General features: G+C 43.4%; 1 protein-coding gene across 1 annotated transcript in view; it reads right to left on the bottom strand.

The window, feature by feature from the left end:
- thsd7ab (thrombospondin, type I, domain containing 7Ab) overlaps positions 1 to 16938 on the bottom strand; it is a 176958-nt gene that overhangs the window by 63041 nt on the left and 96979 nt on the right. Inside the window, exons 9-11 of the mRNA XM_061049857.1 lie at positions 4016 to 4131; positions 2359 to 2494; positions 716 to 819 (exon numbers count right to left, since the gene is read on the bottom strand). Coding sequence (XP_060905840.1) covers positions 716 to 819; positions 2359 to 2494; positions 4016 to 4131 — 356 coding nt within the window. The remainder of the gene's footprint in view (positions 1 to 715; positions 820 to 2358; positions 2495 to 4015; positions 4132 to 16938) is intronic.

Here is a 16938-nt window from a genome sequence, read left to right as displayed (position 1 = left end):
TAATAATGGCCTTCTATAGGCGCAGGAACATAATGAAATTGATCATTCTGCGTGACCCCCTGAAATTGAATTTCTATGAAAGCCTCCCAGGACTACATGGTACATCCATCCTCTATAAAAAAAAAAAAAAAAGGCAAGAGGAAATATGCTTTAAAGGAGGAGAGGCACAACTCCTGTAAAATACTTCTCAGCTGTGCGTGAAGCCCATACCGAGAGGAAGTTTGGCTGTCATAAGTTATAGGCGAGGTGCAGCGTTTCCATCTCCATTTCAACAAGAGACATTCGATTAAAATTGCATGACAAGAGCCTGAGGTGGGAAAAAAAAAAATAAAAAAAGCGGTGAAACAATCCAAACTGTCAAACGAGTCTCCAGAGGCACACGGTGAGTTGTGAACACATTTCCTTCCCAAACTCAATAAAATAAAAAAATAAGGAAACAGGAAAAAAAAAGAAAAAAGTGTGTTGTTGATGTTTTTTTATGGGTGTCAGCTTCAGTTTGTGTCACGTCTCTTTAAAAAAAAAAGAAAAAAAAGTGGGCTGATTGGATTTGTGCTCTGAGTAAAATAGGTCTTTTCTATAAATCTTGGCACATCTGCTGGATCATGGCGGGGCTCCAGACGCAGCGCAACGAGAAAAACATTCAGTTCACGGTGATTAGCAACGCTTGCATTAAGATGCAGAGCGAGAGCAGAGATGTAGAGATCGGTTTCAGTACCTCTGGTTTGAAGTCCCGGTCCACAGGTCTCCTGAGCACCCACGTGGTTCTGTCGGAGAAACCACGGGACCAGCTGGCACTTCCTCCACTTGTGGGTTTTCCACCTGGAAATAAGAAGAACAACACAAAGACATTTCATCGTGTTCACTGTCACACTGACTGGTCACTGCTCTATGTAAGACGGGAGATAAAGTTCTTTATGTGAAGCTCCTGTGAGGAGTTTTTCACTGCTTATGAAGGGACTGGATTTATACTGATGCCTCCTCATCAGCATCAAAAACAGACAGTGTAGCCAGATGGAAAAAACAGCAATATCGTGCTGCAGCTTTAAAATTATCGTTTTTTTTCTTAAAACTATCGTACATATTGAATTAAAAAAATGAGACGGGTCATAAATGCCACACTGAAAGGCAAAACTCTAAATGTAAATAAAGAACAAACAAAGGAATAAACTATAAGTGTAGATTGTTTGTGAACTTCTCCGTCTCCATCTGCTGTGTTGCTTAGCCAGTAGCATCTTAAGTTGTGCGTTTTCCTGCTGTGCTTTAACAGGGCATCAGATATGATTTGATTGCCAGGTATTATTATCATGTTACTTCAGCATTTTTTGCACTATTCACCACTGCACTGTTTCATATTTAGTCATGTAAATAGTAGTCTTTTCTTATTATGTTTATTGTAGATATTTAATGTTGAACCTGTACATAAGAGCACAGTTCACCAAAGTTAAATTCCTTGTGTGTGTAAGCATACCTGGCCAATAAATCTGATTCTGATTCTGAGGTAAAGCTTGGCAGCAGAGCGATGGGCATGCTGGCGAGGTGCTGATGTGATTTGTCGCTCTCAAATCACAAACAATGTTTGATTGCAGGGACATTGAAATTGCAAAATTATTGAACATTTGACCTTTTCTGCGATTATTGATCGTACATTGTACAAGAGGACAAAATTATCGTACAAATACGATAGTTCGATCTGGTAACACTGAAAACAGCACAGAGCTTCAGCGGCAAGATTTTTTTATTCTAATGTTAGTTATTTTATATACACGTCCCCTCTGCTGCAGGGTCGATGTCAGATGAGATCATTAACAGCACACTGCCCAAACAGACGTTAATAACATTTCCCACTGCACGGATTCATTGTCGCACTGAAGACATTTTCAATAAAGAAGGGAGAGATTCTTTGTCTTCACACGCATGTTCACAACAGTTGTCCCGCTTTCTCCACAGGGGGCGCCAAAACCAACACGACGCCTGAGTTCCTCACAGGAGCTTTAGCCGTTTATTGAAAATATCTCCATGTGATTTTAATTTTCCTTAACCACTAATTTTATTTATGTTGCAGAAATGTCCAAAACATTGAACAGAAGGTTTGTCCAAGGCCCTGTGTGTTCAATAGTTATCAATGAGGAGAGAGCGTCTGCAGCAGCATGCGGTCGCCTGGAGCCCGCCTTTTTCTGTGCGCCAGTTGAAAGTCTTCTAACTTTTTAGAAAAGGCGCTGTTGACGTTGGAAATATACCATATTTCCAGTATTTGTGTCTCCTATGGATCACTGACCTGTACCCACATCCTCCTCGCAAAAACTTTGACAAAACTTCTTTCTGGTATCCGTCTCACTGTATCACCTGAAGTAAGTTTACCTGAATCCAGGACAGACTTTGGGGAGCTCGCAGTCCTGCTCCTCCTCCAGCACCTCTGGACACTCCTGTCCTCCGTTGGACGGCTGCTGGATGACGAGGCGTTTCCTCGACTGCTTCGTCTTCACCGCGTTGCCGGCTGAACGGACACAGACGATAAAAGTGATGAGGAACATGTCGACGTGATAAGCTGCGCTGGTTCTGCTAATAGTCCTTGGAGAATGAACTTGGAGACTAGTACCGCCAAATCTAATTGGACAGCTATCGGAGGACAACATGCACGTCTGATGGCTGATATCAAGCCAACAACGATGATGTGGAAAAATCCCATTAGACCTTGGAAATGACTCCGATTAAATTGATGGTATTTACATGTGCGGAGATGCCCTCTAGTAGTTCATTAAGATGAAACGAGCCTCTGGATGGTCCTGCTTGTAAACCTCTGTGTGTGGGCGCTGTTTGTAATTCTCTGCACAAGGTGAAGATATCAACGCCAATGAATTAAAATGCACGGCCAGCGGCACGGCACGCTCAGAATGAGGTGATTTATGTCGCCGGTTCACATGAGGAGGTCATCAAAATATGGACGATAATGATTTGCAGCCGTAAATCAGTTTAATGTGTGTGTGTGTGTGTGTGTGCAGCTTCTGGACAGCTTGTGCGATGGCTGCCTGACAGAGGTGACCTCATCTGAGCAATGTTTTTCTTTCACAGCACGGAAACAACAACAACAACAACAACAACAGCAGCAGCAGCGCCATGCACTTGCTGACACTTGTAGTCACGGGTGACTCGGCATGCCAGGTCGGCCCAAAAGGTTGTCTTACACGCAAATCTGTCAAATTAATTATGTGAAATGTGATGTGAGTGCAGATCTGAAGTGGTAGTGTGTGTGTGTGTGTGTGTGTGTGTGTGTGTGTGTGTGTGTGTGTGTGTGGGCCTCTGTGTGGAGCGGCCCACCTCTGTAGTTTTCCACACGGTTAACTCAAACTTCTTTCTGTGCAGGGACGCTTGAAGTGAGGCATGCTGGGAGTGCTGAGAGAAGTTATTTATATGATGGAGTGATTTGAATGTGTTGGATTATTAACAGGCCTTCTCAGAGCAGTAACAACAAACAAGCTTCACACAGATGTGGCCTTTGACCAGATCATAGTTTAAAAATCAACAAATGAGGGGCGCTGGTGGCGCAGCGGTTCAAGTCCTCCAAGCGGGCGGCCCAGGTGACTGTGAAATGTTTGGAAGGCATATAGCTTTTGGAAATGTTGTACGCTGCTATCTTTTAACTGTGCTGTTTGTCCTTTTAACATTGACCCCCCCCCCCCAAAAAAGGCTTTTGTCTTTTGCCAGGCAGTCTTTGTAAATAATAATTTGTTCTTAATGACCTGCCTGGTTAAATAAAGCTAAAACTAAATAAAACTCCAATAAAGGCACAAAATGCACAAAATTACATCCTAAAAAAAAAAGAAAAATCACTGAGTGACGAGCGGATTCACAAACATCTGCGCACATTCAAATCGTTGGAGTGTGTGAGCATTTAAAAACTAAAATAGCAGGACTTTAAAATCAGTTTCATTCCCTTTCAGAGATATTTATGAGGCAGTATGTCTCCAAAGAGAGAAGAAATGTCTCCTTGCAGGCAAATCTTTTTCCTTCACTGTACCTGCGTCACAGGTGACAGGGCACGGCGTCCAGTCGCTAAAAGGGGTCATGATACAGTCCTTCTTGCAGGGCAGCTGGCATGGTCGCACGGTGCTGGGGCGAGGGCCGTCTGGACACCTGAGATAGAAAAAGAAAACGCAGACACACATTGAGCCGGGCTGCTGGGAGCACTTTACACATTCAGCGTAACACATCCACAAATGGTCTCGATCACTGAGAGGCAAAAAAACCCAACAAAAAAACCCCACAGAATTATGTGAATGTGCAGCAGGAGATTGTTTCTAAATGGATTTCTAGGGGACACTCACGTCTCAGTCGAAAATGTGACTCCTGGTAAAAATCCTATTTTGGTAAGTATCAGACTAAAAGGAAATTGCTTTTTTGTAACTCAAAAGGTGCAGAACAAAAAAAAAAAAAAACACCGGTTAGAGCAACAGAACTCCTCAGTGTTCAATTTGTCTAAGAGCCACATGAAACTTCAATACACAGTTTGGATTCCTGCTAATTTCAAAGCTGCATTCTTTATTTTTTTCCTGGTGTCATCATCAGGAAACCATAATCTAGTGCAGCAGGGAGATGGTGGTGTTATTGCTCTGTATGTCTAGATTTAATAATGCTGTTGGCTATCGGCACTTTACCACCAACAGGAGGAAACAATTGAAACCAGCAGGTGCTGTAGAACACAGTGCCCATAAAGGGTTTGTGTAAGACGCCACCCTGAGCTTAAATAATGTACTTTGATTAAATTTCAGCAGAGTCCAAACACACCCAATGCACACATGTCTGGTGGAAGTTCTTGGTTAGATTCACTTTTACAAATGTTGCCATCAGCGCCACCCTAACTCCCTTGCATGCCTGCTGCAGACGGCTCCGGAGCTGCCTGAGCGGGGATGGACTTCAGACGCAGGGTAGTGGAGCCAGAGGAAGCACACACATTGAGTAAAGTAAAAACTGTAACAGAGCGGAGACTGACCGGACGCACATCTGCTGGAATTTAGAGGATAAAATTGGATCCCACTAGTGCTTGTTTGAATGTGAAGTCTGCTGTTAGTGCCTGTTCATGAGTTTGGTCTGCTTTTCTTGCATATTTGTTAGATGTTTGATTTCAGTTTTAGTAAATTTAATTCTTCCATAGTCCAGGCTTGAACCTTCCTCCAAGTCTAACCCAGTGCAGGCTCGCTCTCATAAGCGAGCCCCCCATGTTCACCTCTGAAAGGTGGGCTGAAGTTTGATTTTCTTTTTGTTGCATCTCATCAGGATGCCTTTCGTTTGCCTCCCTCTGGAGTTCTTCCAGGCACCTCCAACTGGGAGGAGACCCAGAGGTCACTGGAGGGATTTTATATCGCCTTTGGCCTGGGAACACCTTGGGATCCCCCAGGAAAAGCTGGAAAACACTGCTGCACAGAGGGACGTCTGGGGCAACTTGCTTAGCCTGCAGCCTCTGATAAGCGGTTGGATAATGGATGGATGATGGAGGTTTCTGATATTTCTGGAGTGTGCACATTTCATGTGTTTCTGTGAGTGTGACCCAGAAGGGACGTTTTCAGTGGCAGAGATTTGCACTGGAGCTGAAATGTGATTGTTTTGAAAACAGGTGAACATGTTGTCCTGCTGTACATAAGTTAGAACCAGGTTACTGAAGCTTTAATTCAAACCTGTTGTTTTGATTTGATGCATTTGTATGTGGAGCTAAAATGCCTGCATGTTGACCCCTGCATACATTAATAATGCCGACAGTTTAAACACACTTGCATTGCACAAGACTTTTTTTTATTTTTTTTTGTCACTGATGTTGTTGTTTCTTCTATCTATATTTGCAGCGGAGGGTTGGCACAATTGTTTTCTGCTTGGAGAGACACGAGTGCTTGCGTCAGTCCTGCTCTAACCCTAACCCTTACCCCCCATCAGCTCGTCGTTTTTTCCTTCATCCGGCTGACAAACAAACGATGCAGAACAGAATCCAGAACAGAAACCCTCTGGTAACCTCCCTGGCAAAGGTAATGAAAACATCCCTTAACAATTTTAAGGTCTGACTTTGTTTTCATCAATTTATAATCAGGCTAAATGTTTTTTGATTCCTGGTGCTGCAACTCATTTTCTGAAGACTGATATGTGTTTCTGTGCAGCTTTTTTGTAAAGTTGTTGTCTTTGTTTGCACCTGGAATGGTCATTTTTGTCGTGCTGGTCCATCCGTCCATTATCTTTACCGCTGGAGTTGAACCCAGCTGTCATTGGGCGAGAGGCCACCAGCCAATCACAGGGCTGACATATAGAGACAGACAACCAGCCACACTCACATTCACACCTATATAAATAAACTTGCCAAACGGGCAATTTAGAGTCCAAAGACAACGTGCATGTCTTTGGACTGTGGGAGGAAGCCGGAGTACCTGGAGAGAACCCACACATGCACGGGGAAAACATGCAGACTCCACACAGAGAGGCACCTGTCAGACGGGGATTCAAACCAGGACCCTCCTCACTGTGACACAACAGCGACAACCACTAAACCACCATGCAGCCTTTTTCTGATTCTGATCATTTGTCAATCGTGTTGTTTCTTGCATTAATTGCAGCAGCATTAAATATGCAACAAACACAGAAAAATACAACAGTCTCACAGTGCGGGGGAGTGGACTTGATGTTTAGTTGGCACGTAATCAAATATAATCCACAGAAATCCATAAACACAAGGTGGAGTTTTCTAGAGTTTCATTACAAACATTTGTTCAGGAGCGATGTCCATGATCTCTTCTTACTCTTGGGAGCTTAATCAAATTGCAGCTCTTACTGAAATATAAAAAGGTTTACCCATCTGGTAAAACATCAGCCCGGCTCCTAATGACTTTCATTTATATGTATGAACAATCAGAATTCAGCGGACATTTAAACCACGGGCTTCTAGAAATATAAAGCGTGATTTAAAGCTTTAATAAATCTCACTGTGGAGGTTCGGCGCACCAACCATCTGTGTGTTGCTTGAGTACAGAATGTAATTATTCTCAGCACAATCTAGGGCAATAAAAACTGATGAAAACCTTCGTAATCACATCCAGTTTATGGCTGATGTATGCCATCTGGCTGACAGGACTTTAAAGAAATACAGAGGGGATGGTCATATGTCCCAACAGGCACCACAGGAAATGTTTACTCTGGTCTCCATGCGAGGGGTTTTAAATGGATTTCTGTCTGCCGAGGAAACTGTCACACCGAGCTCTTAAAAGGCTAAAAGCCAGCAGACAATGAGACCGGCCTGAGGACACACACTCCCTTCTTTTAACTGGATTCTGCTATCAGCGAGTGATAATCCCTTTGATGGAGCTGAATTCAGGTTCAAGCTGAGGTTTGTTGAACAAGGGTCATGTTTAATCTTCAGTCATTAAAGTACCTAAAGTCCCTCGTGCATGCTACAGGGACCCGGAGAAATAGGTTGAGGTGGACCTGCTGGAAGACATCTTGTAATCTGATCTGTGCAACGCTGCATCTGGACCGTGGCGGCAGGATGTTGCCGCTCTGTTTCCTCATCCCGTGGCTGACACAGCGATCATCTGGGTCAGGTTCTAATGTCACTGAGAACGAGCGCTGTCCTCTGGGCGTTCCACTCGTTAGCGTGGCGTTATCGGGGGAAGTGATAGTGAGCCTCGCAGGGAAAATGTAATAATGTAACAGAGACACAAGGAGAGATTTATTTTTAATACCAATAGACAGAGCTAAATCCCTCTCGAGCAGAACAAATCCTCTGGTGTCTTCATACAAGTGAACGGGTCCCCAGGGAAAAAAACAGCTGCCTGATGAAGCAGAAGAGGAGGGAGGGGGAGGGAGGGGGGGGTTCATTTACATTTTCAGCCTTCAGCTGACGCTTCACCGTCGCAAAGAAGTGAATGAACAGGTGTGTGGCTCGAGGACTCTTCAAAAGATCCAACTAACCCTGAGACTGCACAATCATCTCAGCAGACTACCCGAGCGTCTCCAGGATGTATCCGTTTATACGGCGTACAGTGGAGAGACACTTTTAATATGTAGAGTCTGCAGAGATCAAGAGGCTCTTTATCAAGCCGAACCTGGCAGAGGATACAGTGTGAAGATAAAAATAAACAGCGCGCAGAAATCAGCAAGATCTAAATACAATCAGAGTAAATATAGAGCAGACAGAGGAGCACATGATTATAGGTGGGCCAATGAAAAAAGGAGGGGGGGGGATATCAAACCTGAACGTCTACAGAAACCACATAACTCATGTCTCAGCAAATCAAAAGGAACAAACCTTATCGTTTCAATTCAAGTCATTTCAAACTACTTTACAGATTATACTGTGAGGGCCCTCCGTCCTAGCGGGGCCTGCTATTGTAAAAGGACTTAAGCTTGTTTAGTTCTTTTCTCGTCTTCTGAAGACTCAAAGCGCTTTTACACCGCAGGTCACACCTACAAATTCACACACTGATGGCAGAGGCTGCGATGTAAAGAGTCCATCAGAAGTAACTAATCCCATTCATACACATTTATACGCCCCAGACGAAGCAGTGGGAGCATCTTGGGCTTAAGCGTCTTGGCTCAAGGACACATCGGATATGTTGCTGCAGGAGCTGGGGATCGAGCCCCCGACCTTCTGGTTGAGAGACGACCGACTCCACGACGGAGCCGCAGCCGCCCCATTTGTGTTTTTGCCCTTCTGTCTGTGTGTGTGTTTTGTGTCCCTGCAGACGTGGTCAGTCTCTCAGGTGATCGGGGAGTCGTATTCTCATCCTCTCTCATCTCGTACCAGCGTCACGCCATCGCCACAGCGCCTCAATGCACCTTGCCTTATTGCAGTTTGCTCATGTTAGTTTAGTTTTACACACACAACATGCCGCACACACTCACACACAACGACAGACACACCTGCTGTACGTAAACAAACTTTACACCGTTTAGTTAAAACCGTACGTTTCCTTTGCTTTTGTCAGGACTTTAGAGCCCGGCCGTGAAACTACAACAGAGCTGAAATATAAAATATGACCTCAAAGGAGAGACCAATGTTAAGCAGACGGATAAGTCTTCAACCAGACCGGATAAACTGAGCCTCAGCCATATAAAAGAATAAAAGATCTGTGGTGCTAAAAGGATGAAGTCAGTAAAAGCATTTTAAAAACCTGAGAAGAATTCGGTGATGTGATGGCAGAGAGGATGAAAGGTTTAGAACGACGGTCAACTTTACAGACATGTAAAACATAACGACGTCCTGACGGCTACAGAGACAATTCACTAAAAAGCACATGACCAGAGGAAGCTCAAATCAAAATGAGTTCAGAGCTCTCTGTTGTTGTTGTTGTTGTTGTTGTTGTTGTTGTTGTTGTTGTTGTTGTTGTTGGTAATGAACTTTGCTCTGAGTTACCAGAAGAGCAGAGCACCCAGTACTCTCTTAATATTTTGCACTTGAAATGTCTGTCAGCACAAGTTTCGATGCAAATGTGATTCTGATGAGCAGGTATCACTACACAGCTGAAGGTGCTGGAACTCCTTGAGGGTTTATTTTTGAGAGACAAACAACAACAACAACAACAACAACAACAACAACAACAACAACAACGAGTACGATAGATTTAAAGCTACAATGGCAGTACATGTTGACACAACATTCAAACACGGCCCCTCCTCCTCTTCCGGGGTCTCTCACTGCAGTGGACATTTACTTCTCGTACTTACACTGAGAGCTACCACACGCTAGCACAAGCTACCCACCGCTGTTCGGGGCTCCTGCCTGTCCAACAGGAAGCAGACCCACATCGCACGCTCGGGTGAACGACATCATAAGGTTCCACCGCGTTCAGAAGGAGCTTTATGTGCTCGGTGTTTCACCTCACTGTGATTATAATCTCTCCTCTGTGCCGCTACGTCCACGTCCTTTTTGTTTAAGTCTGCATTTTATTTATTCGGAAAAAGCTGCTGACTCTTTTTTACAATATCAGAAACTGTAATGATGATGAATGGATGAGCGACAAATCATATTGCAGAGTTGTTGTTTTCAACGAGAAGATGTTTCATATTCTTGTATTTTAGGTTCTGGGTATTTATTCATGATTGAACGTTTTGCAGCAAACATCTCCCCCCGTCATGACACTGACACAGAGTTCATCGATGTGATTGACTCCTGGAGCTCCTCGACAAAGACAGGATTAAACCTTTGACCTTCTTAGACCGTCTCTGCTGATGGAAGAAATGAATATCTGAGGATGAGGCAAGATTTACTGATTTACAGTAAAAAGAGACAGAAGAGTCAGCACACTGTCCTTTAAGTTTCCTTTTTTCTGGGTAAGAGCAGAAAAACAACATTTCAGCATCAGCCTGATGATAAGTGTTGGCCTCTGGTTTCGATTAGTATGGTCTTGACTAAAACACTAGTGATTTGTACTTGTACCCACTTTTAACTTCTAAATCTTGCCATCCAGCTCTCACTCTTCTTTTTTTTCCCCATAATGCCCTTTGTTTCCATCCTGTGAGTTTTTAAGTGCTTCAGATTTAGGGCAACTAGTCGACTCGCTGCAGGTTTTCCCTTCAACGGAGAGAAGCATCCCTTTTGTTCCTCTTACAGTCTAATTATATTGTAGCCCTGTTAATGATGGGGTATTATCCAAATTTAGATGATTAAAATTCTATTATATTCCAGTTTGCGGGGAGAACAGGACGCGTTTGTTGCCAGAATAGAGACAACACAATGCTTGGCTGGAAGGCTGCGTCCGTGGGGGTGTGAAGGCGACTTGTAATGTTGGTATTTTTTCATATTTTAGTACCTATACAATTTGTTTTCTTCCTTTATTCAGCCTCTTGTATTGTCTTTGCTTGTCTCACTCATTGTGCTTTCTGTGAGCGGGAACAATTCCTATCAAGAGGACGCTTTGGAGTGCTTTGTCTTATCTCTTATCTTAGCCTAGCACAGTTTACTAGTGTGTTTTTATTACTGTGTGAACGTACAAGAATGAAGTCAATGAAGCCCTTCAGTAATCAGCATCTGTGGTTTTTCACTGACAGTCAGTGTCACGGTCTCGTAATGATCTTTAAATGTCATGATTTGTAGACGAGGCGGGGACACGCACATCCCGGGCGCTGGGAGCTTGTCCCAAGGCGCAACATTAAAAAAGAGCAGCCGGGCTAATGCTCCTGTTTTGCTATTAGCGAGTTGACTAATCTGTTCGGCGAGAGGCTTTTTCCATTCGAGAGAGAAAAGAAAAGAAAGAAACCAGAGCAGATGGTTGCGCAGGATGAAGAGCGGAGACTCAAAGCGAAAGAACCGTCGGTAGTTTTTAAAAAAGAGCGCACAAACACACACAAAAAAAAAAAAAAAACAAGGTCTGGAGAGACAAGATAAGGCCTAATTAATTTCATCATCAAAACTACGGACTACAAAACAAGAACATCATTTGTTTAATTTAGCATAAAACAGCTGCAGTTCCTCAGCAGCCTTTTCAGAGGTGCCTCACACCTCCTTCTCGAGGGCTTTTATCGATCTATCACAGTCGCAAAAAAAAACAGCGAGTAAACACAGCCTCCATTAGAGGAGCCGGCAGGGAGATGATTGACTGAGCTTAATACTGTCGAGCATCATAAGCCATGAATCATTCAGTTCCCTTTCCCACAAATTCCACAGCATCAATGTGATTACACAAACACACATTTGGTAGCAGTCAGCACACAGACTGTCGGGATCAATAAGCAGACGTTGTTGTTTTTATCCTCAAACCACAACAGCTTTTTTCTCTCTCCATAGGATGATGGCAGCCCAAGCCTGCGGCAATGACATATCCGTCTCTGTTTCGTCCCTCTTTTCTATCTGGCTTTGACAGTCAGCGTTTATCTGTGTGTGTGTGTGTGCGCGCGCGTGTGTGTGTGTGTGTGTGTGTGTGTGTGTGTGTGTCTCCGTGCCATGCACCCTGTGAGGTTCACCGCCTCGGGCTCCAGGAGGAAGACAGCTCAGATCCATCAATGAATGAGACGGGGCACATCTGCATACGCCGGGCGCAGGCGGCCATGTTTGTTTGTTCTGCCAGGATCCCATGGGTGCACTGATCAAGAATACCTGCCAGGTGGATTGTGCCGGATGAAGACGTGCAGAGCAGAAAAAACAAACAGCCATATCAAGTCACTCCTGGGCGTGCAGGCGAGGGAACGCTGCCTCGGAGCAGCAGATGGCCAGAACACTCTGAACACTCAGGCTGCTGCATCTTTATACTCTTTGTTTGGTTCGAGAGATGACCAAACAACCTTTGTTTGGTCATCTCCAATAACAACAGTCGAGCAGACCACAGCGGCAGGTGGTCTTTCACATCGACATGTGACAAAAATCTCATGGAAGAAGGATCAAAACTAATCAGGGATAAGGGCTGCTCGATTATGGAAAAAATCATAATCATGATTATTTTGAATATAGGGATCACAATTATTAAACACGATCTTCTGCACATTCAACATGTTGCAGGCTTGAGACAAACACCTGGGTGCTGTGTCAGTGACCGCTGAATAGTGAATGATTTGTCTGAGACTTTCAGGGCAAGCCTTCTGACATCACCTCTCTTAGAAAAATACAAAAGTTCTTTAAAGGTTGACATTGAGGGAGCACACAGCAGCTGTTTGCATGGAGTCATTCTTCCACCCAGACTTCCTCACACTATAAGCCGTTTTCACATCTGCACTCTGGAAAATATCTAGATCAGGGGTGTCCAAAGTGCGGCCCGAGGGCCATTTGCGGCCCTTGAGGGGAATTTTTGCGGCCCGTGACTTCAAATGAAGAATCAGAAGATTTTGCCCCGAGGCCTTGATTAAGATCGGCACATTATCTTATTTTTCTTTTTCATGTTAACAAGGGCTGAACAATATTCCTAAAATAGAAAATGTTCAGTAACATGTATGTTGTTGTTGTTTTTTTTAAATCTGCAGCTTTTACTATTTTCCACATTTTTTTGTAAACTATGAAAAAAAACATATGCAAAGTTTTTGCAAACAAGCGGACTGTTGTTTAACCATTTAATGACCTGAGCTAAATGCAGAAAGCTTTTCCAAAAAAATGAACCACGTTACAGGCTTGATTCTGAGAAAAAAACAAATAAAGTAGAACGAAGAAATCAAAATATTTGATTTCCTTTTATTAAAGGATTTATCTAGCGAGATTCTGATCTACAGAGCCTTACTATTTTTTCAACTATATTTAAAAAAACAAAACCTGTGGCCTGCGAGCGATTCTAACACGACAATTTTGGCCTGCAAGAAAAAAAGTTTGGACACCACTGATCTAGATCATTTCAGGAGGACTGCTCCGGAGATTCTCCAGACCTGGCTGTTCACATATGAACCTCACAGCTGTAGACTATCCCTGTCAGACGGGAGGGAGGAGGGGCGGGGGGGTCTCCTGAGGTAAGATGTGATTCAAAAAGAAGACGTAGAAGTAGCAGACAATGCTACAGAATCCTCTACACGATGCTATAATGACAATATTTGTCTTTATATCAATGCTACTTGTAGTTAAACAGAATCACAATCTGAACTAAAGAGTGGAGAACAACATACTGGAGAACAGGAAACATAATGCAGCAGGTTCATTACATGCCCAGAGATTAAAGCGAGCTCGTGCAGACACTCTATGCACCGTGCAGCAGTCACAGGATATAAACGTCATCTCCCCCTCCTATTGGCTCGAGCTGAATTCTCCTGATAAAACCCTGCTGCGTTCTCACATCAGCCCACTCAGACATGCTGCAGAAAAACGACTCGGAGGCTGGCCGGAGAAACTGAATCATAGTGAAAAATGTTGCTGTTTACATTCACATATACAGCTCCTCCTTGAAATATCAGGAGTTTTCAGAAGTTTACTGCAAGTGTGAAAGCCCTTGCTGATTACATTTGCTGCCTCTACCTTTAAGTAACTTTGGGGAACTTCACATAACGACTGCTGCAGTGGTTCTTCCCTGGAGGTCATTCTCATTTAACTGCATACCAATAAGATGTATTTTTCATCCCCCTATGTGTTACAAATATCCATTAAATCCATGTTCTTATGACTGTTGTTTGACTTAATGATTGCAATTTGTGTTCGGTGGCACGTCGTCATCGTTTGAAACAAGTTTCATTTGTTTCTTGTGGACCGATACTCATGCATGTTAAGTAGTGATTATTTGGCCTCGCCCGGCGCCATTAATTGTGTCATGTCGCTTTGAAAACTTGCACATCAAATTGCTGATTGCCAGACCTCTTTATAGCTGACAAATGCGGCTAATTGGCAATCAACCTAATAGGACCCATCTTGGTGGCAGTGTTTGTCATCGCAAGCTAAAGAGTCAAAGTAATTTCCCAGTGAGGGGTTACTTTACGTCCGCTGCATGTGTGTGTGTGTGTGTGTGTGTGTGTGTGTGTGTGTGTGTGTGTGTGTGGGTGGATGAGACAGAGAGAAAGCAAGGGTGATAAAGTGATCTGCTCTGGCAACAACTAAAACTTTTATGTGTTCCCAGAGAAAAATCAAAGAGCAGTGTTCTGCACCCTGAGAACTTTCTTTTTTGTGAGTTGTAGTCGATGAACGAGTACACGCTGGCGTTCAGCCTGATGCTGGACACCTGCCATAAACACTGGCCTGAGGAAAATCCACCTACCGCCTTTAAACAACACGTTTGAAGAGCTGCAGCAGTCAGGGAACTTACAAAAAAGGACATCATAATGAACACTGAGGCATAGCTGGAGCATTTCAGCACCATGGACAGCGCCAGGAGCCCAGGTGAAAAGAAACCTGAAGGCGGCCTTTGGAGGGACTCCGGTTTGACAGCAATCGAGAGTATCACATATTTTATTGTTTCACCTTCAGGCAGAGGGACACTGTGTAGTTTCATGGTCCAAACCAAAGTGGACATTTTGCTTTCGTTTGGTTTGATCTATGTCTTCAAATTCCTCAATAATGTACAAATCTGAGTCAGTAAACAAAATATCTCAAATTCATATCTTCAAAATCTTTTTTTTTTTCTAGGAGGAAGGTTGAGACTTTGACACTTAAAGAACTGAGAAAAAAATCCTGTAGTATGATGTGCTATTATTTTCATATCTTGTAGTGTGTGTATGTTTGAGATTACGGAGATGATTTATTGTGTCTGATGCTACCCGAATTCAAAATCATGAATTTTAAATCTCCTGTAGTCTGAACCAGGATTTAATGAGTCACTAAATCGGTGGTCCCCAAACTTTTTCTGCTGGGTCCCCCCTTGGCAGATGAAATATTTTCAAGCCCTCCCCTCACCATACATGTCGACACTAAACTTATATCGACACACACTCATCACACTGTCCGTCACTCTCTTTGCCAACAGACTCCTTTATTTTTAGGATTTCTCTGAATCACTGTCTGCAACAAGTTCAGAAAGGAAACGTGAGACTGTGACACGAACTGAAAAGACTAATTAGCAGCTTTTACAGAGGAAGCAATTAAAAGTGATACTGCTAACATGAAGCTTCACAACATTTAAGATGTAACAACAGTCATTGCTTTAAAAAAAGATGTTTTCTAAACCCGAATCTCTGAAGACTAACAGCTCCCTGAGAAGCTTCAAAGTTTATACTTCAGTCCTGCAATCATTTCAACGACTTGTTTTGATCTTTTCAAGTCTGGTGTGCAGCTGTGAGACTGACACTCTTCATTTTCAAGGTCCAGCTTTGATCTGAATCATGTCTTGATTGCAGAAAACCTCTCTGACTTAACAGTCAGTCAGGTTGAAAATGACAAAAAAAAACTCTCTGCAAGTCAAGCGTTCGACCTTCATTCCCTAAAACTCCTCCAGACGGACTCAGCTGAGGTCGATAACAATGACCAGCTGCTGAGAGGGTGAGCAGGTGCATGATGGGAGTCCACTCCGGTTTCATTTCTTATTTTCATGCCTCATCAGTGAAACTGTTACGCAGCGTTCTTCGCCTTTATTATGTTGGATTCTTGATTATACAAAGTTATCGACCGGCGCTAAACAAAAGATAATGGAGGCAAATGGACTGCAGCCTCTTTTTGTCAGGTATTCAATACCGTTACCCTTCACACCAACATCCCTCCTGTCTTCACACCTGCTGGGCTTGAGTTTGTCTCTAGCTCCTGATTTTTATAGCGAGGATTTAGGAGAGAAAATAACAGCGGTGATAAAAGACATCCTGGACTCCGACCTGTCCTCTGCAGCTCGACGAGTGCTGCAGACTCCGGGTCAGCGGCTCAAACAGCCACTACTGAAACAGGTCGTTCATCTTCATTTGATCATGTGATGCTCTCTATGAATCACATTTACCTTGTAGTGCACAACACACCCGTGACCCTTTTAATAATGCATCCTCTCCTCAATGTTAACGACTCGTGGGAGGAGTGAGACCGGAGAGAATACACTGGTCATGAATTAGAGGAAGAATCTTTAGGAGCAAATTCAACTGTGGAGAGAAAAGTGACCTCAGGTATTCACAGGAAACGGCGTGTCATAGTAGCAGTAAAAACTGCTCTTTTGTTTTGTTTGGATGTATTTGTTGTCTCTTTCAGAGCCTGCAGAACCAAACAGCTGAAGAACAGGTATGTGGTGTGTGACAGTAGAGCTAAAGCAAATGGTCTTGCAAGCAGAAAAGTAAAGTTATTTTTTTCAGTTTAGTACGGAGCCCCTGAAGGCCCAAAAAGGAAAAAAAAATAGGATGTGTTGTGTTCTACAAATTAATATTGTGTGCATAAGATATACACTAACTTTTTTTTTTTACTTTTTGGGACTTCAGGGGCTCTTTAGCATACTTTGTTTTTACGTTGTTTTTTAGCTCGTTGCTTGTAAAAAATAATTATCAAAATGACCTGGAGCAAACGTACCCCTCTGCTACGATGTAGAGCATAGCTTCTGTGCCTGTTTTCTCATTTGAGGGGCTGAGCTGACTGACATCTCTGGTGGCTCATAAACTTACTGTTGA

Source organism: Labrus mixtus, chromosome 11 (genome assembly GCF_963584025.1).
Source record: "Labrus mixtus chromosome 11, fLabMix1.1, whole genome shotgun sequence".
NCBI classification, from domain to species: domain Eukaryota; kingdom Metazoa; phylum Chordata; class Actinopteri; order Labriformes; family Labridae; genus Labrus; species Labrus mixtus.
This window is presented reverse-complemented; position numbering and strand designations above follow the sequence as displayed.